The 24,796-nt window shown below is 45.6% G+C and overlaps 1 protein-coding gene across 1 annotated transcript in view; it reads left to right on the top strand.

Moving 5' to 3' along the window:
• Positions 1-23,150, top strand: part of STXBP5L (syntaxin binding protein 5L) — a 1,741,945-nt gene extending 1,718,795 nt beyond the window's left edge. Inside the window, exons 23-26 of the mRNA XM_078656640.1 lie at positions 27-192; positions 4,590-4,701; positions 18,452-18,672; positions 20,621-23,150. Of these exons, the coding sequence (XP_078512766.1) occupies positions 27-192; positions 4,590-4,701; positions 18,452-18,672; positions 20,621-20,662 (541 nt within the window). The 3' untranslated portion in view covers positions 20,663-23,150. The remainder of the gene's footprint in view (positions 1-26; positions 193-4,589; positions 4,702-18,451; positions 18,673-20,620) is intronic.
• Positions 23,151-24,796: the final 1,646 nt, after the last annotated feature.

Below are 24,796 nucleotides of genomic sequence, written 5' to 3'. Positions count from 1 at the left end.
CATAACAAGTGAATTTCCTTTTCCAGCCTGCCCAGCCTTCGACCAATGCTGGATGTGAACTATTTGCCCCTGACGGACATGAGGATAGCAAGAACGTTCTGCTTCACCAATGGAGGCCAAGCCATGTACCTCAATTCTCCCACTGAAGTCCAGCGGATAACATTCAGCGCTGAGATGTGTGACAGTTTACAGGTGGGCATAGCTGTTGAGCCACTTCTGTGCTAACATCATCACAAGTTTATTAATGACATGGATTATTGCTGTCCCCAGCATACACTAAATGACTAGCTTTACTTTTGGGGAGGTATGTTGACTATGCAAGACCACAGAGGTGCTTTCTTCATATATGTAAAATCAAAGATTGTTTTTAATTTCATATATACTACTGTACTACTTCCACTCTGTAAACATATACACATATATATATGTTTGAGCAAAAGCCCTCGAGCTTTGAAAGGGCACACAACGCTCTCTTGTGCTATCCAGCACTGTGCACCTCGCTGTACCTTGCTTTCTGTCTTCATTAAAATACTTGTGGATCCGACACGTTTCGAGGCTGAACGCCCCGTAATCATGGACTGCTTAGTAGAGGGAATGACATCTCTGTGCTAGGTTCGCTTTTTAATTGATGTGCTGTATCCGCCCTAAGTGGGCGTGGCCTTCTATTTGCACGCTTGGCATGCTGGTTTTTGAAGTCCAAAACGCACAGTCTATTAATGCCTTGAGTAGGCTCAGTCTCCCTACATAATATTCGCTTTATTCATCCTTGAGTAGGAGTAGAAGTTCAGTGAGCAAGTGAAATCACCTTCGAGATTGCGTGCTGTTCAGCAAAGGAAGAGTTCTTTTCCGTAGCCGCTTCTCATCCGACTTCGCAGTCCTAAGAGAAACTGGTCCTCCTTCCCACGGCCAGGGCAGCCGTGCAATGAATGTGTTTGAGCAAAAGCCCTCGAGCTTTGAAAGGGTACACAACGCTCTCTCGTGCTATCCAGCACTGTGCACCTCGCTGTACCTTGCTTTCTGTCTTCATTAAAATACTTGTGGATCCGACGCGTTTCGAGGCTGAACGCCCCTTAATCATGGACTGCTTAGTAGAGGGAATGACATCTCTGTGCTAGGTTCGCTTTTTAATTGATGCGCTGTATCCGCCCTAAGTGGGCGTGGCCTTCTATTTGCATGCTTGGCATGCTGGTTTTTGAAGTCCATAACGCACAGTCTATTAATGCCTTGAGTAGGCTCAGTCCCCCTACATAATATTCGCTTTATTCATCCTTGAGGAGTAGAAGTTCAGTCAGCAAGTGAAATCACCTTCGAGATTGCGTGCTGTTCAGGAAAGGAAGATTTATTTTCCGTAGCCGCTTCTCATCCGACTTCGCAGTCCTAAGAGAAACTGGTCCTCCTTCCCACGGCCAGGGCAGCCGTGCAATGAATGTGTTTGAGCAAAAGCCCTCGAGCTTTGAAAGGGTACACAACGCTCTCTCGTGCTATCCAGCACTGTGCACCTCGCTGTACCTTGCTTTCTGTCTTCATTAAAATACTTGTGGATCCGACACGTTTCGAGGCTGAACGCCCCGTAATCATGGACTGCTTAGTAGAGGGAATGACATCTCTGTGCTATGTTCGCTTTTTAATTGATGCGCTGTATCCGCCCTAAGTGGGCGTGGCCTTCTATTTGCACGCTTGGCATGCTGGTTTTTGAAGTCCAAAACGCACAGAGTCTATTAATGCCTTGAGTAGGCATATATATATATATGTGTGTGTGTACACTTAAATATATGTATACATATATGGAAAGTTTTGCGGCGATTCGTTAAGGGGGTGCAAAAAAAAGGAGGGTCCCAAAACAGGTTTTTCCACCAATGCATTTTCCATAGGCTTTTGTATTCCGTGTAGTGCAAAAAGGGCTGCGTAAATTTCTATGAAATTTGGCAGGAGTTTAGATTGTGGTATCCAGAGGATCATTTTGGGTACTACAGGTAAGTATTTTTTAAAGTTATAATGCAGCCATGCTGTTTAACATACATTTTGTTTGTGTTCTGGGTTATGGCCTTAGATATAGGTATTAGGTTTTAGATTTTTCCCGACCTACAACCACTTTTCTAAAGAGGTAATAGGTAGGGAAAATTATTTATATGTTTCTATATATTTAAAAAAAAGTACTGCAAATATACCAGCAAAATACTGCGCAACGTAATTATTTTTTTTTAAGTTTCATTTTTTTAAAGCACAATAGATCCTACATACTTGCCCGGTAATCAGTCAACTTAAAAAAAAATACATGTATAAAAAAAACCTATATATTGCCAATTTATTAAAGTGGTAATAGGTAGGGAACAACAATAAAACCTACTACTTAACCTATATCTAATGCCCTAACCCAAAACACAGGCAAAGTGTAGTGAAAAATAATATCACTGGCTTTTATTATTTTAAACTCAGTAATAAGCCAATGATATACTGCTTTTTCATCCGTTATCGTGGTATACCGTGGCCCATTATATCACAAAGGCTCAGATATATTATTGTATTGTGTTACCCTTGCATGACGCATGGTGTCACATTGTCAACGCAATATTTAAGTCATATTTACAAAGCAACACAAGGCCACCATACTTGCCTCTTTCTTGCTTGGTACATCTGGAGAGACACAAGGGAGCGCAAATTGCTGTCTTGTGTTACTCTGGACACCCTATTGTATATTCCTGCCAAATTTCATCTACATTCCTACCCTACTCCATGCCACTCCACTATACGCTCCAATATTCCACTGAATGCCACTTCAGTGTAAACTACTTCACTCTACACCACTCCACTCTGCGTCACTCCACTATACGCTATTCCACTGTATACCACTCCAATCTACACCACTGCACTAAATGACACTCAACTCCAAACCACTCCAGCGTGAGTTATAGTTACTTTAGGGCACGAGGCACAGGCTACACTCCAGTAAGAATGTCCTCGGCCAGCGCTAGACGAAGCACCTGATGACGCTTATCCGGCTCAGTGTCATAGTCAGGGATGACGATGACGGTGGTGCAAGTTAGAGGCGTCAAAGGTGCCAGGGGTGTAGGCGCTGGAGCTGATAATGAGGAAGGTCTTGGTCTCGGTGGTGGATCCAGCAAAGGATCCATGTGGTCTGACTGGTGGCAAGGGCTAACACACCAGGTGGATCCAGTAGGGGTCCTCCCACACCCAGGGGGCCTGAAAGCTCTCAAGAGGGGCTGGGACACCCCAAGACGAGACACATGGAGTCAAAATTCTTTTAGTTGGGCGGGGGTTGCTCTAGCTCCAGGAGAATTGCGGAAGTATGGAGCGGACCCAGGAACAGGCCCTGCCAACTCGCGGGCCTGGAGTGCCGAAGCTCCCTCATTTTGTCGGATGTGGTGAAGTCAAAGAGCATTTGGACTTCTTCGACGTTGTGTGGGACATCCCCTCCAACTTCCCAATGACTTGGAATGTGACGATGAGCGTGGAGAGGACCCCCCATTCGAACTGGATCTTGAGCGTCAATGAGTTGACAGACGTCCGGTGGCGAGGAGCTTGAGGGATTGCTCCCTCAGCGCCTTGGAGTACATGGTGCTCCAGTCCCCACACTGCTTGTAGTTGTGCTCCTGCTCAAGGCATCACAAACATACTAAGTCAGGATCTGTCACCGACATTTGGTATTACAGACCCCACATGGTTTGAAACAAGCCAGTATCATTCTTTCACTAGGAGATGAAAATCTCAAAAAAGTTGACAAAAAGACCAGGCGAAAAATGACTGAGGGGTAGCTCAGACCATATCCATTCTATCAGGTGCGGAAAGGAAAGAACTGACGTCAGCACGCCGAGGTGATACCTATATAGGTATTGCGTCAATCATTTCCAACACGGTTGATGCCAAAGTGGAGCCGAACCACTCCACTGACTGGTACACAGGATTACTGCTTGATAATCTTCCAGATTCAGTCTGCCATGTGGGGATATTCTAAGGTAAGGATCTGCGGCTAGAAGTCTCTAACAGATAATCATTTTCTGATGGATACATCTGCCAGTGGATTCCTCATCTTGTGAATATCCCCCTGCGTCAGCAACATTCGGAAATTCTTTTCGTAGCTTCGCGCCGCTGAGGACGACGTCACAGAAGCACGGCATCGCACGCGGCTCCGCTGACATCACCGACTCCATAATAGGCCCACGTCAGCATGATGACATCAGTTCCCTTTTTTCTGCGTCGTCGACGCTAACGGTTTCGAGGGATCTTCTGTAGCGTTGATAGTAACTTTGTTACTATAGTAGTTTTCTGTATCTTTTCCAGTGTCACTGTCTCCTGTCGTGATGTCAACTAAGAAGACTGGTTTCAAGCCGTGAGGTGAATGCAGAAAGATGATGTCGATTACAGATCCACATGATGATTGTATATGGTGCTTGAGTTCGGATCACGACGCCCAACTATTTTTGTATTTATAAATTAAACCGAGCAAAGCCGAAAGCACAATTGAATATTGTTTTGTAACAATTGTACATTGATAATAATGGAAGGGTCATAATTTTACAAAAATTATTTAAGATATCATTAATCATTGTTTTTTCCTCTGTCATGCTTAGGACATGCTGGGAGACTTGTTTTCACCGGTGGAAACACCAGAAGCTCAGAACAGAGGGTTCCTGAAGGGGCTGTTTGGTGGCAGTGGACAGACCCTGGACAGGGAAGAGCTCTGTAAGTGCCCCTTCTTCCTTCTTAAAGCAAAGATCAGAGAGAGAGGCCTACTTACTGTGTCCAGACCCTGGCATTAGTCAGTCATGGACATTGTTATTGTGTTGGTGTTGCCTTTCTGGGGAATATAGTAAGCTGTACTCAGATAGTTAAGTAATAGCATCCTTCTGCTAGGTGTCTTAACTGCTGTTATTGTCAGGCAGGCACCCAGGAGCCTAGATTCCAGCTCTCCCTTTCATCCCAGCCCCTGTGTAACACTATATATAGCATCATGAGTTAAAATATAAATCTGTAATTTGTATACCATTGTGATGTGAAGGAGGCTAAAGCCTGACTTTCCTCATATCTATGTAGCCCCGTTTTATAAGACAGAATTATTTGGCATTGAGTTAAGTATCTCACATTGAGGTCATCAGCTCAAATCCTTCCTGGGCAGATGACAGCAACAAATGATAATTATTTGGCTGTTAATCAGGAACCAATGTGAAAGGAGCTAAAGTTCTCAGCTGAGGTTCCAGTGGCAAATGTTCTATTTCACACAAGCCTGGAACACTTTGTGGTGTGAGAACAGAAGAAATTATCCCACCTCTTACTCCTGCACAGGACACTTGTCCCTCAGCAGCCAAAAACGGGAATCCGAGAGGCAAAGAGAGTGGGAAAAGGGCTGAAGATCAGGCAGAGAGCAGGTAGGCAACCACCTCTTAGGCTGCTTGTGTCACCAAGGGTCCCCCAAGCAGCCAGAGGGGTGTGAATAAAGTCATAGCGGTGACAGGTACAGCAACCTCAAGCGAATCCCAGGTGATGCCTATGGCCTATAAGCACCTACATGTTTTCATGTAGATTAGACAGGCATATGTAAGGGGCAATGAGGATTGAGCATATGTAAAGTTTAGTGCTGATAGAGGACAGGCACTTTGAGAATGGTGATGCCATAATTGTATATGTAGATTCCTGGCATCTGCAGGAAACATTTTAAATCATTAGTAAAGACTTATCCTGGGATACTTTAGATTCCTTTATTTGGTGTCAGAAGGGATTGATCTGATCAAAGGTTGTTAGGGTACCCCAGATAGGATATTCTCTATGGGACCCTTAGAATTTATTCTGGAATAATATTCTGAAATAATATGAAACTCGGCAAATGTACCGTGGCTCCTGTCAACCAAAAGCTAGGGGCATATTCACAAAGAAATGGCGCACCGGCGCAGCAAATAATTTAGCATTGCTGTGCTGTGTCATTTAAAAACACAGCGATGCTTCTTATTCACAAGAATACGGTGCACCCCTGTGTTTACCCTTGCACTAGCGCAAAAAAAGCTGCCTAGCACCAACACAGGCACCCTTGCACCATGGTTAAGTGGGTCTGCATTGCATGGATGATTTCCTGCAACTCAAACACCCTTGCACCATGGTGCAAGGGTGTCTGTGTTGCAGGGACGATTGTTTATGTGCAAGAAGGGACAGCTTCCTGAACATAAATATTCATTAAAGGTGATTTGCTCCTTCTATGTGTGCTGTACAATGCAGCACATATAGAAAGAGCAAAAACTAGGATCAAAAAAATGTTTTTCTCCTCGTTGCGCTGCTCTAATGTCTGCTTTTCAGTGGCATTAGTTTTTGACGCTGCCTCAAATTCATAAATCCTTGTAAATTTGGAGCAACATCAAAAAGCAATGGGTGTTGTGGGGGAACGCCCACAGCAACAGCCATTGCACAGATATCTGCGTGAAAGGTACAATATTTACAAAGCCGCGTCAAGGCACGCAAAGGGGCTTAACGCCGCTTTGTGAATTTGGTGCAGGGCATTGCGCCATAGGAGCTTCATAATAAGTGACACTCCGGTGGTGCAATCCCCTTGTAAACATGCCCCCTAATGAATAAATCCTTTGTAATTGCCCTCACTTATGCCATAAACGAGACATTAAGAGGAATGCGTGCTGCATGTAAATACGCACAGCCATACACATACCAAGAAAGGCAACAGCATTGGTCAAGCAGGGAACATAACCCTAGACCAATGACACAATCCTGCGACAGCAATACTAGTCTGAAAGAGGTTCCAGGCATGATCTGTTCCACACACTCTGCTAACATTTCTCTCAGTCTATAGTAGGTATTATCTAGATTATACATAAACTACAACACATCTCTCCGATGTAATTTTTTTTAATTTATTTATTATTGTATTGCCTAATGCTTTGCATTTTCTAGCCTTCAGCTGCGCCCCAGGCAGCAGCTGGCTGGAATGTGCAGAGGTGCTCTCTTAAACCATTTAAATACTATTTTACAGCATTGAGGGTGTATCCAACTCCCCCTAAATGATTCTGTCATAGTGTGGACTGTTTATGAGAAAGTATTTTAATCCCTTCGCCGTGATGCGAATTCTGGCGGGGGGCTAGGGGGCGAGCGCTGCGCTTCAGTGCTTATGACGGCACCATGCCGTCATTAGTCATGGGCGGCATGTGCTCATGACGGCGTGGTGCCGTCATGACTCCGCCCGCTCATTAATTCGCCCGCACAGGCGGGGAATTTGTCACGCATGGGAGGAGCGGCAGAGGCATGACGTCACCACGCCGTAATGAGCACATGCCTCCCGTGACTCATGACGGCGTGGTGCCGTCATGAGCACTCACAGGGTTAACATGGCAAAATATATAACACACATTTCATCAAAACTGTTGAAAAAAACTGAAATGCAATTGCAAGAAAGTGCAATTGCAGCTTCTTCATAAGCATATCAATGTATTTTACTTATAATAATATCTATACTGAAAGAGACTGTGAAGAATTCCCCTCAGGCGTCAGTCTAAATCCGGAGATTTTTTCTTCAGCAGTGCCCCTGAGCATCGGTAGGTGGCATCGGTCAACTCCCCGTCCATCCGCTGTCTGTATCGTGGTCGCCGGGATGACGAAGCGGTGCCTACTTAGGCGCCAACCCTGCACACTGACATCAGTTCTTTCTTTTTCCATGCCAGCCTAGCACAGATCTTTTTTGTCCAGCTTTTTGTGACTTTTGTTGACATCTTTTTGTAGTCTTGGACTCCTGGTGTGCGAGGGATGTCCCAACGTTGGACCAGCTTCAAGCCCTGCGGTTCCTGTAACAAGATGATGTCTGAGACAGACCCATACCTTGTGTGCTTGTGGTGTCTGCGGCACGAACACGAACCGAAGTTGTGCTCTGACTGCCGGGCCATGCACCAGAAGACTTTGCGGTAGCGGCCCTGTAAGTTGTTGGAGGCCCAGCAGTCGGCTCCTTGTCGCTCCCGGTCTCGTTCGAGAGGACTGTCACAAGACCGTTCGTGGTGCCCCAACTCCTCGTTGCACTCCAAGTGATCGAGGTCCTTTGTTAAGTCGAAGAACAAGAAGAAGGCAAAGAAGCACAATCGCTCTTCACCTTCACCCCATTGGTGTGGCTGACGCGACAAGGGACTCGGAACGTCATCGCCCAAAGACTCCGTCTCCGGTGCCTGCTTCAGGGATGACTCCCCGCCTCCCACCCTTTCCAGGAGCCGGAGCGGAGGTCAGGGGTCCTGGGCCTTTGATGCCGGAGGCTTTGGCGTCCAAGAGACCCCGCGGATCCAAGCATGGATCTGGATTGACGCAGGTTGATCTCACTGGATCTTCCCAGACGCCGATCTTGATGAGGACGCCAACCCCATCCTCATACCTGAATTGGACACGGAGCTGGACCGACGTCTGCCGAAGTCAAAACTGACGCCAGAGGGTAATTTTTTTCCCCTGTTCATCCCTGGTGTTCCCTATCGACCAGAGGGTGGTGATGAGAACTGGGGGTGGTCACTGGACCCTTTAACTGACCTGCTGGAAGAACCAGACTGATTCAGAAAAGGGGGTGGTGATGAACAGAGTGTCTGAATTAAGCAGACCACTCTTACCCAGTCCAAAGATCAGGGCTTGATCCATCACCGTTATTTAGCTCACTGCCCCATCCCAGCTCAGAACCTGGCTATATGCAAATTAGTCTGTCCCTGGCCCAGTGCATCATGGGAACAGGGCAGACCAAACTACCAAGCCAATTCTTCACCAGAAAGGAGACAAGCTTCCGGGGACCGGTTTCTGCCATTTCAGGCGTCGTCGGCCCGGCTTGCTTGAATCCTGATGGAGCAGTGAGCAAGGGACTCATGTCTGAGGTGTCCATCACCACCCCTTGTTGTTAAATATGGAAGAACCAGACTGGCGGGAGGATCTGGGTGATGCCAGTGGTCTGGACACCTCCCCAGACACTGGTTTGATTTCTCCCCCTACCGTGGCTACGGAGGATGGAGCGTCCTATGTTGTGGTAGTGAGAAGTGCGGCTGAGGTCTTGGGCCTAGAGCTCCTTTCCCTTCGGTGGCAGTCAGGACTAACCTCCTGACAGAGGTGCTTCAGCCTGCGGCTTCCTTCTCTGTACCCCAACTGCCATTCAGTGAAGCCCTTACTGATGTTTTCCTGGGCACTTGATCCAAGCCCAGCACAGGGGCTCCTGTGGAGAGGACAATTGCCCGTCGCCACTGACCCAACAACCTTCCCCTGAGAGCTTGGTGGTCCAAGCCTCTTCTTCTAAAGGTGCATTCCCTTCTGCTCCTCCAGATAAGGACCAAGAAGCTGGACCATCTTGGGAAGCAAATGTTCTCTTCCTCCAGCTTGGCACTGCAGCCAGTGAATACCTTGTGTCTCTCTTGGGCCGCTATTCCCATACCAACTGGGACACGGTCGTGCAGGTGCTGCCTCAGTGGATGGAGGATACCTGGGCCATTGCGGATGGGAGGGATGCAGACAAATTTGTCATTCGATGTGAACTGGATACCACCGACTCACTGGGCAGAACGATTGCCACATCAGGGCTCCTTTGGCTCGTCGCATGGTTAGTGTCATCTACCTTTTTGGGGGATGTCCAGTCAAGCTTGATAGACATGCCCTTTGATGGCCGTTGTTTTTGGTGACAAAGCAGATGCAGCGCTTGAGCGATTTAAAGACTCTCGACCCACGGCCAGATCTTTGTGCCTCACTGCGCCTTCCCATCCACTCCAGTCTGCTCTTCGTCCCTTTCGTGGCTACGGAAGGGGCACCCAACCACGTCCGGCCCAGCCTAGCTCCTGGTTCATGCAAGCTGCCCAGCCTCTGCATGGATCAGACGTGCGACCCAGTGTCCTCATGGGTCTGGGAGCCAGCAGACGGGCCAATCCACCCTTTCCCCACTGCCGCAGCCTCCAAACCATTCTAGTCTGACATTTCAGGGCCATCAATGGGCCAGTTGTAGGCAGGATTTGCTATCACCTCCTCACTGGCAATCCGTCACGTCGGACAGGTGATTTTTGCAAATCGTCTGAAGGGGCTACTCCCTCCCCTTTGAGACTCTTCCTCCCTCCATGCCACCATCTTATGATCGCATATAGGAGGATCATTTGGGACTTCTCCGTCTCAGCTCTTTTAGCCAAGGGAGCTATAGAGAGGGTCCCTGCGCCAGAAATAGGTCATGGTTGCTATTCCCACTACTTTCTGGTGCCCAAGAAGGACAAAGGCCTGCGTTCTATTCTAGACCTAAGGGCACTCAACTGCTTCCTCCAGAAGGAGAAGTTCAAAATGCTCACGTTAGCTCCGGTCCTGTCTGCCCTCGACCACGGCGACTTGATGGTGGCATTGGACTTGCGGGATGCTTGTGGGAGGCTTATTTCCATATTCCCGTTCTGCCAGCCCACAGATGCTATCTACAGTTCATGGTGGGCCACAGGCACTTTCAGTTCACTGTGCTCCCCTTAGCCTTACCAGTGCACCGCGGGTGTTCACAAAGGTGATGGTGGTGGTTGCAGCTCATCTGTGCAGATCAGCTGTTCCAGTTTTCCCCTCTCTCAACGAATGGCTGTTGAAGGCGGGCTTGCCCCAGGCTGTCGTCTCCCACCTCCAGACGATGGCGGACCTCCTGCATTCGCTGGGGTTCACTATCAATGTGCCGAAGTCACACCTGACTCCCTCTCAGACACTCCTTTTCATCGGGACGTTCTGGACAGCGAGACTGGGATATTCGGACTATGATACCAATGTTTCAGCCTCTATCCCGGATTCCGGTAAGAATTACTCTGAGGCTGCTGGGCCTCATGGCCTCCTGCATCCTGATAGTGGATCATGCCAGGTGGCATATGCAGGCTTTGCAGTTTGACCTGAAGCTCCAGTGGGCGCAACGTCAGGGGAATCTTTCTGACTACATTCACATCTCAGAGGGAACTGCACAGCAACTGCAGTGGTGGCTAACGAACCAAGATTAGATCAGAGGCAGATCAATCTCCGTTCCCCAACCAGATCAATTGGTGTTGACAGATGCGTCACTCCTGTGATGTGGCGACAATCTGGGAGAGGCGGAGATTAGAGGCCCCTGGTCTCTGGTGGAGTCCGGACTCCATATCAACCTGCTGGAACTCCGGGCTATCTGACTGGCACTGTAGGAATTCCTTCTCTCTCTCAAAGGGAAAGTGGTGCGGGTGTTCACAGACAACACCACAGCCATGTGGTACTGCAACAAACAGGCTGGGTTGGGGTCGTGGACCCTTTGTCAGGAGGCTCTTAGCGTCTGGACATGGCTGGAACATCAGGGCTTGACCCTGGTGGTTCAATACCTGGCAGCTTCTCTGACTGCCAGGGCAGACGAACTCAGCCGTCGGTACTTGGTCGATCACGAATGGCATCTTCCTTCAGAGGTGGTGCAAGGTCACTTTCAGTGGTGGGGAGAGCCTTGGTTAGATCTGTTTGCCACCCAACAGAATGCGCAATGTCAGCAGTATTGCACATTGGAGTTTCCGAGGCAGCACTCGCTTGGCGACGCTTTTCGTCGCGAGTGGAACTGTGGCCTCCTGTATGCCTTTCCACCTGTAGCACTTCTGCCCCAAATGTTCAAGAAGATCAATCGCGACCAGACCCAAGTTATTCTTGTAGCTCCGGACTGGGCATGAAGAGTTTGGTACCCCGAGCTCTTGAACATGGCCATCGATCCTCCCATCAGACTGCCCTTTCAGGAGGATCTTCTATCGCAGCAGAAGGGGATGGTTCTCCACCCAAACCTGTCCAGTCTCCACCCCCTTCTGTGGAGATTGAGCAGCGACAGTTGACAGCTTTCGACTGTCCACCCAATGTCTGTAATGTCATCTTGGCAGCCACGTGTCCCTCCACTAAATTGGTATACACCTGTAGATGAAACAAGTTTATGGCATGGTGCACAGCAAAGGCTGTGGATCCCCTTTCTGCCCCTCTTTCAGAGGTTCTTTTGTATATACTTTCTTTGGCCCAGCAGGGCTCTGCTCTGGGGACTCTTAAGGGCTATCTTGCAGCTATCTCTGCTTTTCTTCAACTACCAGATCAGCCATCTCTCTTCAAGTGTCCTATTGTTAATAGGTTCTTAAAGGACATCACTCATCTGTTTCCTCCATCTCCTTTCCTCCTTCATAATGCCCCAGTGGGACTTGAATCTTGTTCTCACTTTTCATATGTGTGCTCCATTCAAGCCTCTTCATAACTGTCCTCTCAGGCTTCTCACTCTCAAGTCTGCCTTCCTTGTTGCCATCACCTCTGCTCGCAGGGTGAGTGAGTTTCAGGCTCTATCTTCCAAGCTCCCTTTCTTCTCTGTGCATCCAGAAAAAGCGGTGCTTAGGATGAGGCCCTCGTTCCTACTTAAATTGGCTGCACAATTTCATGTAGGACAATCTATCACTTTGCCCACCTTTTTCCCACCTCCGCACCCTTCCAAGGAGGAGGAGAGACTCCACTGTCTGGACCCTAAACGTGTGTTGTCATTCTGTCTTGACCGCACAAAAGACTCTCTTCATTGGCTGTTTAAAAATGTATCATCTCTCAATGGGTTGTCCTTTGCATTCAGATCTGCTACGCTTTTGCGAAGAAGGATCCTCCAGTGGGGTGCGAGCTCACTCCACTAGGGCTACAGCAGCAACCACTGCATTGGAACATGGAGTTCCACTCGTTGATATTTTCCAGGCAGCAACGTGGGTGTCTCTGAACACGTTTAAACTATTACCTGGACAGTCAAGTCCGGATTGACGGCTATTTTGCCCGTTTGGTCCACCAGGACTTTCTCATGTGAACATGGGGGCATATTATCAAGACAGGCGATAGATAAAATTATCGCCGTTTTAGCGGCTGAAAACTGCCGCTAAAACGGCGATAATGAGCTTGATAATATGCTCTATGGAATTCCAATTGAAGCCCATGTTAAATGTGAAGGACATCTAACATGGGCTTCAATTGGAATTCCATAGAGCATATTATCAAGCCCATTATCGCCGATTTAGCGGCAGTTTTCGGCCGCTAAAACGCCAATAATTTTATCGCCTGTCTTGATAATATGACCCTTAGTTCGCAAACCCTGCTCCGGGGATGGTATTACTGGGGTATCTTATTCTAAGGTAATGAAACTGCAACTAATATAGTCTCTTTCTGATGAACAAGTTACTTACGTTCGGTAATGATGTATCTGTAAGAGACATATATTAGTTGTAGATTCCACCCCATCCATCCTCCCCGCTCAGTGGTCAGTGTCTTTCATGGCTCTGCACTTCTGGCATGGAAAGTCGTGTCAGAACTGATGTCAGGGCACAGGGGCGGCATCTAAGTAGGCACTACGATGTCATCCGAGCAACCACAACGCCGAACGCGGAGTCAACAGACGCCACCTACCGATGCGCAGGGGTACTGCTGAAGAAAAAATCTCCGGATTCAGACTGATGCCTGGGAGAAATTCTAAGGTAAGGAATCTACAACTAACATATGTCTCTTACAGATAAATCATTACCAAGTGACTCCTTTAGGAAGGGCCCTGCACGAGAAATAATAAGTTAAATTATATAATTTAAAAATGAATACAGTTTTTCAAGCTTACATAATTAACTTTCCTTGAATTATGCTCTTTCAAAGTTGTGTCTTTAAAGGTCTTGGGTCTTTTAACAAGCATTGGCAAAGCCAATAGTTTTCGCCTATGCGAATTCTATTGACTTTGTCAATTTTTTCCACATATTACAAAGCCTTTGAGCTGCTGTGCAATATATATTAAAGTTTCCCAAAAAAATTAAACTTTAATTTATTTTGAACAGCAGCTCAACAGCAGTGCAGGAAGGTGTCCCTTCTGGGTTTCCGTCAAAATGATGCAGCTACCTAACAGAGGCATAACAAGGAGAAATATCTTTATTTCTCCTCGTTACTTCCTCCTCCCATGTGTGCTGCATTCTTCAGCACATATAAGAAATGGATATGCCTTTAAGGATTGATTTTGTGCAGGAAGGTATCCCTTTCTGCAAAAACAAATCCTCCCCGTAACGCAGGCACCCTTGCAGCACGGTGTAAGGCTGCTTGCTTTGGCGCTAAAAATCTGCAAGTGTGCCAGCCCAGCTTCATATCTCAGTAGATATGGTGCTTTTTCAGCTCTTTTCCATTCATGCAACTCAGCACAGCAACTTGGCTCGCTGCACTTCACTGTGTGAATTCTGCAGTAAACCTGCCACAAAGTCTCCACATGTCCACATTACACTATTAAACTATGCAGGTGAGGCAGACACAACAAATCCTCACACTTTCTCCATCTTTCAATAGAAGCTAACACTTCCCTACAATGACAGCACACTCCACCATACAGTTGTACACACAAAGTGCAGCCCAGCAATCCACAACATCCAATCACATTAGCTAGCCAGACCAATATAACTGAAGGACAGTCCGAAGAAAGCACTGGATTTGCACCCTGTACCACACCCTCTGGAAACTGCACCAAAAGAAGTTGGGATGTCTTCCAGACTCAATGATGACAGCTTCCAGGAGACACATACTGAAAAAAACTATTGACAATAATCAAACACTTGGGCAGTTCAGCAACACCACCTTTAGCACAAGACCACATCAGCAAGTGAAGACGTACGCACCTACAACACACTAATGCTAAACTCAACCCTACTCTTCAAAAACAACACTGACCAACTTCATTATTTTCAAGCTGAATAAACAGTACCACAAAGTAATCACAATCATACTCCTCTCCTGTACAACACACCTGTCAAACCTCCCATTTGTACAGAATGACGACTGAGGCGAACCTTGCAGCTTTCACACACAACACTATGGTGAAACTTGTAGTTATCACACACAACATCAAGGGGTACTTCAGTTCTCCACATAATAATAAATGTCTACATACAATGAACTATAGAAAATATGTTAATCAAATTGAAAGTACACGTTAAATATACAACTAGATTACTTAATATTCTGTACCTACAAAATAACCTCACTAATATACTTGCAAGATACTTAAAAACGTATAAGTACAACTACAAAACATCCTTACTACACATTTGCCAGATGAGTTATTCACCTAATCAGAAAACCTGAGAGGCATGCTTTGTGGTCTGCTTTTCCCTATTTCAGCACACCTCCCCCGACTCCCTCCTTCCTCTCTGCTCACACCTCCATCCGCATCCCTTTCTTTCCCTCCCATCTCCTCATCATCCATCAACACAAATCCACTGCAACTTTGCTCTATTTCCCCATTCCGTTACCATCTTCTGCTACACTCATCACCCTTATGGCAATTCAAAGCCACCCTTCTTTTGTTCCATCTTTGCCCGTTCTTTAGATCAACGTGGCAGCTATGAACTTCACGCTCTTCCTTGGGAGTAGAAAATCTGTTGACACCATCACCTCTTATTCCCAACTTGATCTTCACCTTCTTCCATCCTCCCTTTCCTCCCATCCACACTCTCCTCTTCACTGCTTCAGTCTTTCTCAACCATTGAGGGGATAACTCTGTGCTCCCTCTCACCCTCTCATCCTCCAAAAAGGCATCTCTTCTGTGGCTCTATTCTCTGTGGCATTGTATGACCATACCAAATCCCCCACTGCCCGTCTCACATTTTTTGAATCACTCCTGTATGGTCCCCTTGACCATGTGGTTCACCTGCTTACCAATGTCGTTTCCTTGTGGATTGTACAGTCATGTACGCACATGTTTTATTCCATTCTTTCTCAAGAAATTCTGCATTACAATGGACTCAAGTCAAGTACTGTTGTCTGTAATCAATCATCCCAGGGCATCCTTCTCTTCTGAACACCCTTTCCAATATTTTAATTGCACTTTCCAATGTTATATCCTTCATAAATTCCATCATAACCCATCTCGAGAAAACATACACCATGTTCATTGCAAACCCTCCCAATTCTCCTACATAACCCATGAGACCTGTGAAATCAAACACACTTTCATCCACACACTTCCTCCATCACTCGGTGACCCTATTCCTTCCATTACCACCTTCAAACGTTTCTCACTCTTTCTACACAACACACACCCTTTAACCCACTCCTTCACATCACGATCAGTCCCTGGCCATTAAAACTTCTCCTTTAAATGCTTTCTCATCAATGACTGTCCCAGATGTCCTTCATGCGCCAACTTGATTAACTTCTTCCCCACTCCTTCTGGGAGTACATATCTCTCAACTCTTTACACTAATGCATCAGTCGCTCCCCTGCTGAGTTCTTCCTGTATCTTGACAAAATTACGTAAAGAAGCCCTTTGATCCCCTTCACATTTCCAACCTTCTTGAATACTCCCTTGCTGCCTTTTCCCACTGCTCATGTGTGACTGACTCAAACTCATCCTCCAATGCATACCCACACTGGCCACCACACACTCTATTGCACTCTCCAACCTGCTTTCACACTCTCCCTTCAATGGGAACAGAGTAAAACAATCTGCCTGCACGTTTCTCCACCCGGACACGTACTCCACTACATGCCGATACTCTTACAGTCTTGATGTAAGCTGTGCCAATCTAACTGATACTTTATTGGCACCTCCTGGTTATTCTCCATCAACAATCACATGAAGCTCCCTCGCCCGCTAACGCATCACTACCATCACTAGCACTCATGAACTTACCATCCTGTTGAGTGCTCAAGCAACTCACTACAACAAATGCCACATAGTCCCACTAATGAATTAACTGAATGTCATATTTTAACATTGCAATTGTTCACTGCCAGGCAGGTGATGTTTCAACTTTCCATGACTTCAAGACACATTATACCCTAGGACAACATAGTCTCATTTCTATCTCCAATATCCAAGAGTCTGAAGCCACCGAGGTAGGAGATAAGCTCTTAATTTCATTTTAGGCCCCAGCGGTCACAGCAACAGTAGGTAGGTCCATGTCAGGGCAACATCCCCCCGCCAACTGTCACTGTCTCCAAGCTTCTACTCCAGACCACACTCTAACGTTCTGTTGCATCAGTCACTCTCAGCATTCCGGACACGAACATTCTATTGCACCAGTCACTCTTAGCATTCCAGACACGAACATTCTATTGCATCAGTCACTCTCAGCATTCCAGACACAAACATTCTATTGCATTAGTCACCCTCAGCATTCCGGACACGAACATTCTATTGCATCAGTCACTCTCAGCATTCCGGACACAAACAATCTATTGCACCTTTCACTGTCAGCATTCCGGACACGAACATTCTATTGCATCAGTCACCCTCAGCATTCTGGACACGAACATTCTATTGCATCAGTCACTCTCAACATTTCGGACACAAACAATCTATTGCACCTTTCACTGTCAGCATTCCGGACACGAACATTCTATTGCATCAGTCACCCTCAGCATTCTGGACACGAACATTCTATTGCATCAGTCACTCTCAGCATTTCGGACACAAACATTCTATTGCATCCTTAACTGTCAGCATTCCGGACACAAACATTCTATTGCATCAGTCACCCTCAGCATTCCGAACACAAACATTCTATTGCATCAGTCACTCTCAGCATTCCGGACACGAACATTCAATTGCATCAGTCACTCTCTGTATTCCGGACACGAACATTCTATTGCATCATTCACTGTCAACATTCCGAACACGAACATTCTATTGCATCAGTCACTCTCCGCATTCTGGACACGAACATTCTATTGCATCATTCACTGTCAGCATTCCACATACCAACATTCTTTTACGTCATGTACTCTTGGCAATCCGCACACCAGTACAGACATCGAGGGAATTGGGACACATAAAATACTACAGTTCTGTATGGACTTTTATATATTGTTGAATTTTGCCTTTCATTAACTTAAGCGCTTGCAGGCAGACAATATATTTGATGGTTGGGAGTGGAATGTAGCGCCCAATTGGGTGGAATGGAACAATGTCTAATTATATTCTCTGACGTTGTGTGAGCCACTTGCAAAATATGCGAGTGAACCACTCTTAATTGCTTCAAATAAAACGAAAACACTTTGACACTTATTGACATTTTAAAACTCACATTCCTACATGACTCTTAATTGTTATAAACTCTCGAAGTTGACACCTACTTACAAGGACACAGGGGTATTGAGAGGGAGAGAGAGAGACTAATTAAGCTGCTGCTCAGTCCGACTCCATGTGTCTTCTTTCAATTACTTACTTACCTCTACATATACTTCCCTCAGGCATCATGTGATGTTTGTTCCCCCCCCCTTCACTGTCATATATCCATCTTCGACAAGTGCCTTTTTCCAAAGTTCAAGTAGCTTTGTTATCCATTTTCCTTCTCTGCTGAGCTTTTAAGGGTGTTTTTTTTTTATTCTAAGCAGTACCTGTGTTTTCTGATACCCTGCTGCTGAAGGAGCACCTGTTGATGGTCTGGCTCAGCCATATTTGCAAGAAAGACTTGCTGATGCTTGTGACACTTGCTACATTTTCTCTATCTTGTAGTTGGCGAGGCCTCTGCAGGCAAGGCGTCCCGGAGTCTCGCGCAGCACATCCCCGGACCAGGCGGGTTTGAGGGGGTGAAAGGCGCCGCTGTAGGCGTGATGGGGGACTTGGCCCGCACGCGGATTGCACTGGATGAGAGAGGACAGAGGCTTGGAGAACTGGAAGAGAAGACGACGGGCATGATGTACAGCGCAGAGGCCTTCTCCAAACACGCACACGAGGTAAGTGCGCGAGGATATGGATAGAGGGGTGTGTGTCGGAGTGGAGCACTCGAGTGGACCTGCAAACTGCATGTAAAGGTTAAAATAGTAAACTGGTAATAGCTGGCCGTAAGGTATTTCTTCACAAGGATGGAGGAGCCAATAGAGACCATTACTGAGCCTTGATTTGTGTATGGATGAGAATCACAAATATGTTTCTTATATGATGCAGTCCTCATGTAATGTTATATGTTATGATATTTATTTAGCACAATATACACCAAGATGAGGGTGGTTTAAGCAGTGATGTTAGACCCATAAAAACATGGTGGCACTGGCCTGGCGGGCAAGTGGGCAATCCCCTGGGAGGCTAGAGCCAGAGAGCCCATGAGTGGTGGTGCACATTAGGCGATCCCGACAACAACTTGAAAGAGTTGCTCTGGTTCTAGCGCACATTAGCATGTCTGCACATGGGGGATGAATTTATCATTTTTGCCAGGGCTCTTTTAAGTTCCCATTCCGCCCTGCATAAGACCTGGCTGTCAGGTCTGGGTATGGGCTCCCCCAATGTGGAGGGACATGTTGCTGTGAGAGCCTATGAAGATCTAATTAAAAGGAGGAATAGGCTATTTCCATGACAAATACTGGACCAAGTACAATGAAATTAATAAATGGGTGCAGAAGTGGATGCTGAATATTGCCTCAGAATCTTTTTCAAAGATGTTTACAAATTGACTTCTTATTCTGCTTGCCTCACACATGTAGGCACAGGTAGGTACATGTGTATCCAGAGGAGTGTCTTCAAATTGGGGACAGGAGATGCCTTATATTTCCCAGTTGTTGTGCCTTTCAAAGTTAATTGAGCAAGAGTATTGCTCACTAGTATTTTCCGACGCATGCTTCCAGAATAATCATGTTTCCATTATCAAGCAGTGTCAGGGGAATTATGTGTTTCGCTCTCTGTGAGTGTACAGGGTTGATTGAACGCTCTGGCCTTCATCAGTACATAACTGATGCCACCTTAGAATATGTCTCATAAATGTAGCCATAGTCCACCTTGTGTTTGTCCAACTAATCAGGGACTCTAACACAAGGTGACCAAACATTCCCCAGGATCAGGTGTAGGGCAGGAGATCTACTCCTTTTTAATTATTTGACCAGAGGGCCATAATTATGTGATTGAGGGTAAATCACTTTATTTCCCTGTGCCTCGAAATGGACACATAGTGATGTAAAATGTCATAATGTATGATTTGATTTTAAATCCTGTGCTATTCATACTTTCCCACCCTCTTCTCTTCACATTCTGTGATCTGATGTTGAGCCGTCTCAGAACCTCATGTTAGATAAACTCTTTCTACAATAAAAATGTTTTGTGCAGTGATCTCCTGCTCTTTAGATCCAAGTCTATACTGTATCAAATACTTAATAAGTCAATCAAAGTAAATGTTTGTATACAATGCGTGTGAAGTGCGAATTAAGCAAGTTTGTAACATGGTGCCACTTTCTGGGTTTTCCCAGTTTTCTCATAAACTACAATGGACAGTTCATGTTTACAAGTCATTTATCAAATTGGCAGCAGTTTTTGTTTTGCATTTTTGAGGATACATCGCATTTTTGACAGTGTCTTTTTCCATTTGGACACAGGCCGGCCGACTCTTCCGAGTCCCTAGTTTTTAATGTGTTTCAAACTGTGTTCTAGACTTAAACCTCAGCTCTCGGCCCTGTCCCAAATTTCCACTTTTGAGTAATATTTCTATCCTCTAAATCCTAAGTTGTAAAAAAAATGTAAATTTGATATGCCCAATAGGTCCCAAGCTGTATTAATTGATTGGAGTTGTAAGACAGTGCATTTAAAGCATTCAGCTCTTTTCTTCCCCTTTGTGGAAGCCGAATGTGACAATGTTATAATAGCATGGCCCGTCTTCGTTTCAGTAACGTGTCTTTTTTGTCATTCCTTCTATTGCAGTTGATGCTGAAGTACAAAGACAAGAAATGGTACCAGTTTTAGACTTTTGAAACAATCATACCTTCTTTGCTGGGAAACACAAATCTGCAAAACCCAGTCAGAACCCAGATGCTATCTTAGCTCATTGGTCAACCCACGAGGCAGAGCTCTGTGAAAATAGAGGCCGGCCAAAGGATGGGCCTATCAATGTACAGTCCGCGTCCTTGGAAAGAGCTGCAGTCAGCCTTTTTTTCTAAAAGCAACTGAACAGTCTCCTGGGCATGTAGATTTTCTGATAGTTTATGTTTAAGGCATATGGGAAGTTTTTTTCTGGTTACGAAAAAAATAAATAACCTGTACAGACTAGAATGTTAAATACACTTATAAAAAGGAATACAAACAAATGTACAAAAACTCTGCATGACAAATTTGACCAAATGAAGAAAGCATGAGACAAGAAAAAAGGATTTATTTCTACACTAAATATTTAAAAACCAACAAAAAGAAAAGGCCATTCTATTTTTAAAATTTGCATTACAAGCACCTAATTCATTTCTGATGGCGGCCCTCCTGAGGGTGGCCATGCCACTTGCGTTTTCTTCTTATTTGCTGCTATCATGTGTTCTCGGAGGAGCGGTTCCTTCAGCACAGTGTCCTTATGATTGGTCCCCCAAAGGAAGATGCCGTTTGCAACAAACCCCTAGACTGCTATGAAGTGGAAATGTAGCAGGAGAGAGGATTACACAACTGCAGCTCATAGTTTGGACAGAAGAACCGCAAGAAACGGAACACAACTTGTGTTAACAGTAGGAGAAAGTGTACCCTGACCCAACACAAAGTAAGAAACTATACAACCCACCTTATGTTGCCTCCCAAGACTGCCCTCATTTTACTCATCCTGATCCCCTCACTATGACAAATTTACAGGGACTATGGTCATTTTACCAGACTAGAAATTAAACATTCCCATCTCATCTTCAACACCAGAAAATGTGAATTATTTGAAGTGGTTTCCAACAGAAAATCAGGAGTGAGTTGGCACCCACCGCCAAAAAATAGAAATAAATCCTTGTTAACCAACAATATAAAAAAATCTGCATCTTAAAAGGTGCTCAGAGAAGCCCTTTTATGTCACTGGCCTGCCTCAGTGGAATACATCACGAGAAGGCATCGAAGACGCCCAACATTTGGCAGAATCCCTGTGATGAATTCGACAGATGAGGCAAGCGTCAAGGTGGAGTACTCACAAGGAGGTAATTCCCCGTGCCAGCTTCAGTGAATCTCCTCCATGCAGTAAGGGAGCAAAATCATTTGTCAGTTAACAACTAGCTTTCCTAAGAATGAACGTGCAGGAGAGTTCACAGCACCCTGAGCTCAGTTGACGAACCAAGAAGTAAAACTCTTGAACTGAGGTCAAATGTTGCAAACAGAAGTTCACTGACATGAATCCAGTGTCTATGCTGGACCACTTGAAGAATTCCAGCTGATGCCACCAGTAAATCCCATGTGCAGAAAGTGAAGCAGCTGCTGTCTTATATTGCAGCCGCTGTACTTCAGGGGTCTGTTTTCATGTATCCCATGTCTTGCAAAAATAAGCTACACATTTGATTTCACTGTGAGACTTAACCAGCCGCCGTTGATCTGATGCCACAACTGCACACGAGGCTTCCAGAGCAGTCATGTTGGTGTTGGACGACGGAAGGGATTGGAGGAAGAGATGCAACGAGTGGCAATGAAACAAGACGTGGGTGAGATGGGTTATCAATGTGTCCATAGTGTAGGAAGATAGGACATTGTGCAAATTGTATTTTATTTGGTGTCATCTTTCTCACTGGTTACCAAGCGGTTTTTGACATGCCGCAAAACCATCAACAGTTGTCTAGTAGGATAGATGCTTCAATGCGTTAGTTCTCCATTTGGTGCTGGCAACCCAGACAGGCCTGTTAGACCGCTTCAAACATTGATAGTGAACTTTGCAATTTGTCATAGACCTTTTGCTGATTTTTAAGGAGCACACACGCCTACAAACATGTAAAATGTAAGGGTTGGGTCACCTACACCTGATATCTCCATCTGGCAGTGCACTTCATGGACATTTTTTAGGCTTGAGGATGATCAGCATTTTGGGGCATTTTCAACAGACTTGAGACTGCTTAAAAAGCGCCAGATGGCAAGGTTTCGGGATGATCTCTGAGGGAACAGGGGATTATGGGTGGGGGAGCATGGGCCAATGCAGAGATCCCCGAATATAACTTTTAAAATGAAGTTTAAAACTGTTTATGATGCGTGTAAGCATACACATCTACTTATTGTAATAAAAATGCGAAGCATTTGTCTATAAACAAAGAGTCCTCCTGGTGGAAGCCAAGGTTTCGAACATGACCCTCTTAAGGGGAATTCAGCTGCCCCAAACCCTGTAGAGTGGTGGCTAGAGGGTACTTTTTCTTGCTATCAAACATTCCTGCGATGCTCTGCTGCCTTTCCAATGTTTTCACTTCTCCATGTTGACTCAAGGGGTGTCAGGGATTAAACAATGACCTGCTTAAGCACACAGAGTGGCTACATTATTTTACATTTTGTGCTATCGTTTCCTTTGAATCACTAATGTTATACACGGTCACTTGTAAATAATGCGTGAGAATTGTTGGACTATGAAAACGTAATGAGAACAATTCTGTAGTAAATTCAAATTAATCACAAATTCAAAAACATATTGTTTACAAACACATACCGCCATATGGGGTACTGAACGCCATTAATGTGGAGTCAACTAACAAAGCAAAGTGACGTTCCTGTGGCGATAGGGGCTTGTAAATATGCCCTTAGAGGTATGACACATCGAATGGAAATAGAGAGGAGACTGTAGGAACATGAGGACCCATGGAAGGGAACCAACTGCCCTGGGCCACCTGCTACAAAAAGGGCAGGAGTTGGTAACTGGCAAGGTTGGCTATCTACACAGGGCAGGCTGAGGTTTGAGGGATCTCGCCAGAAAAAATTGTGAAGCAAATATGTTGATCAAAAAAGACAACCTGACAAAAACGTTTTTGTTTGAGTTGGTTTGTCACACAAAAATTGGCATAATGGAATTTGTCAGAAACACACAGATCCAGAAAAATTATTAGGGAAAGAACTCACCTCTTCAGTCTGCAGCCGGAGTCCAGCCATTTAATGCTCTTGCTCCAGTTTAAAGCAACTAATTATCATCTTTTATTATTTTGTGTCAGCAATTCGTAATTTTCCCTTCTCTCTGAGCTGCTACAGAATACTAAATACTTAGGAACAGATTTATTAATATTTGGCACAACGTAATGCAGCAAGACAAAATATAGTGCGCTATGCTTAGCCAAGGCGACAGCTTGATTTTGTTAAGCATAATCTGAGATACAGCGTCACATTTGCTAATGAGTTCTCTTTTAACCACTATGTGTCACTTCTATCACTATCCACAAGAGAGCAAGTTCAAATACTCAACTCTCAGTATAGTGTTTCTCGTGCAGAGCACACCTACACACAAAAAAGTCATGGCCTCATTTACAAGGCCCCTATGCTGCCATAACTTGTATTGATGATCTGGCAGTGCACACTGCAGGGTAATATTTACAAGGCCACGTCAAGCCACCCTGCATGGCTTTTCAGGGCCTTGTAGATATGGACTGAAGAACGCAGTGCACGTCCCTGCATTGCCTTCGATGAGGAGGTGGGCCATGGGTGTTACGGTGGATGTTCCCAAGTAACACCCATTGCATTTGACACTTTCCCAGATTGACGAGATTTCCTAAACCTGGGAATGCGTCAAAAGCCCACGCCTTCCCTGCGGTAGCTTAGGGGAGGCGTAATGAGGAGAAAAACATATCTCCTAATTTTTGGCTCTTTCGATGTGTGCTGCCTTCTCTGCTCCATTGATTGTTATTGTGCAGGAAGGTGTCTCTTGTGGCACTCCACAACAACAAATACCCCTAAAATGCAGACCCTCTTGCACCACAGCGCAAGGCTGCCTGCCTTGGCACTTGACAGCCATTTGTGCCTCAGCGCAGGGGAAAAGACAGGAACGTGCTGTATCTGAAAGATAGAGCACCTTTCTGCCCTACGTCAAACAATTGTAAATGAGGCCCTCAATTTGCAATGCACTGAGCAATATTGTTTATGATTATAGGCATAGTGGGCCTCATTTACAATCTTTTGACGCCGGGCAGT

The sequence above is a fragment of the Lissotriton helveticus genome, chromosome 8 (assembly GCF_964261635.1).
Source record: "Lissotriton helveticus chromosome 8, aLisHel1.1, whole genome shotgun sequence".
Classification (NCBI taxonomy): domain Eukaryota; kingdom Metazoa; phylum Chordata; class Amphibia; order Caudata; family Salamandridae; genus Lissotriton; species Lissotriton helveticus.
This window is presented reverse-complemented; position numbering and strand designations above follow the sequence as displayed.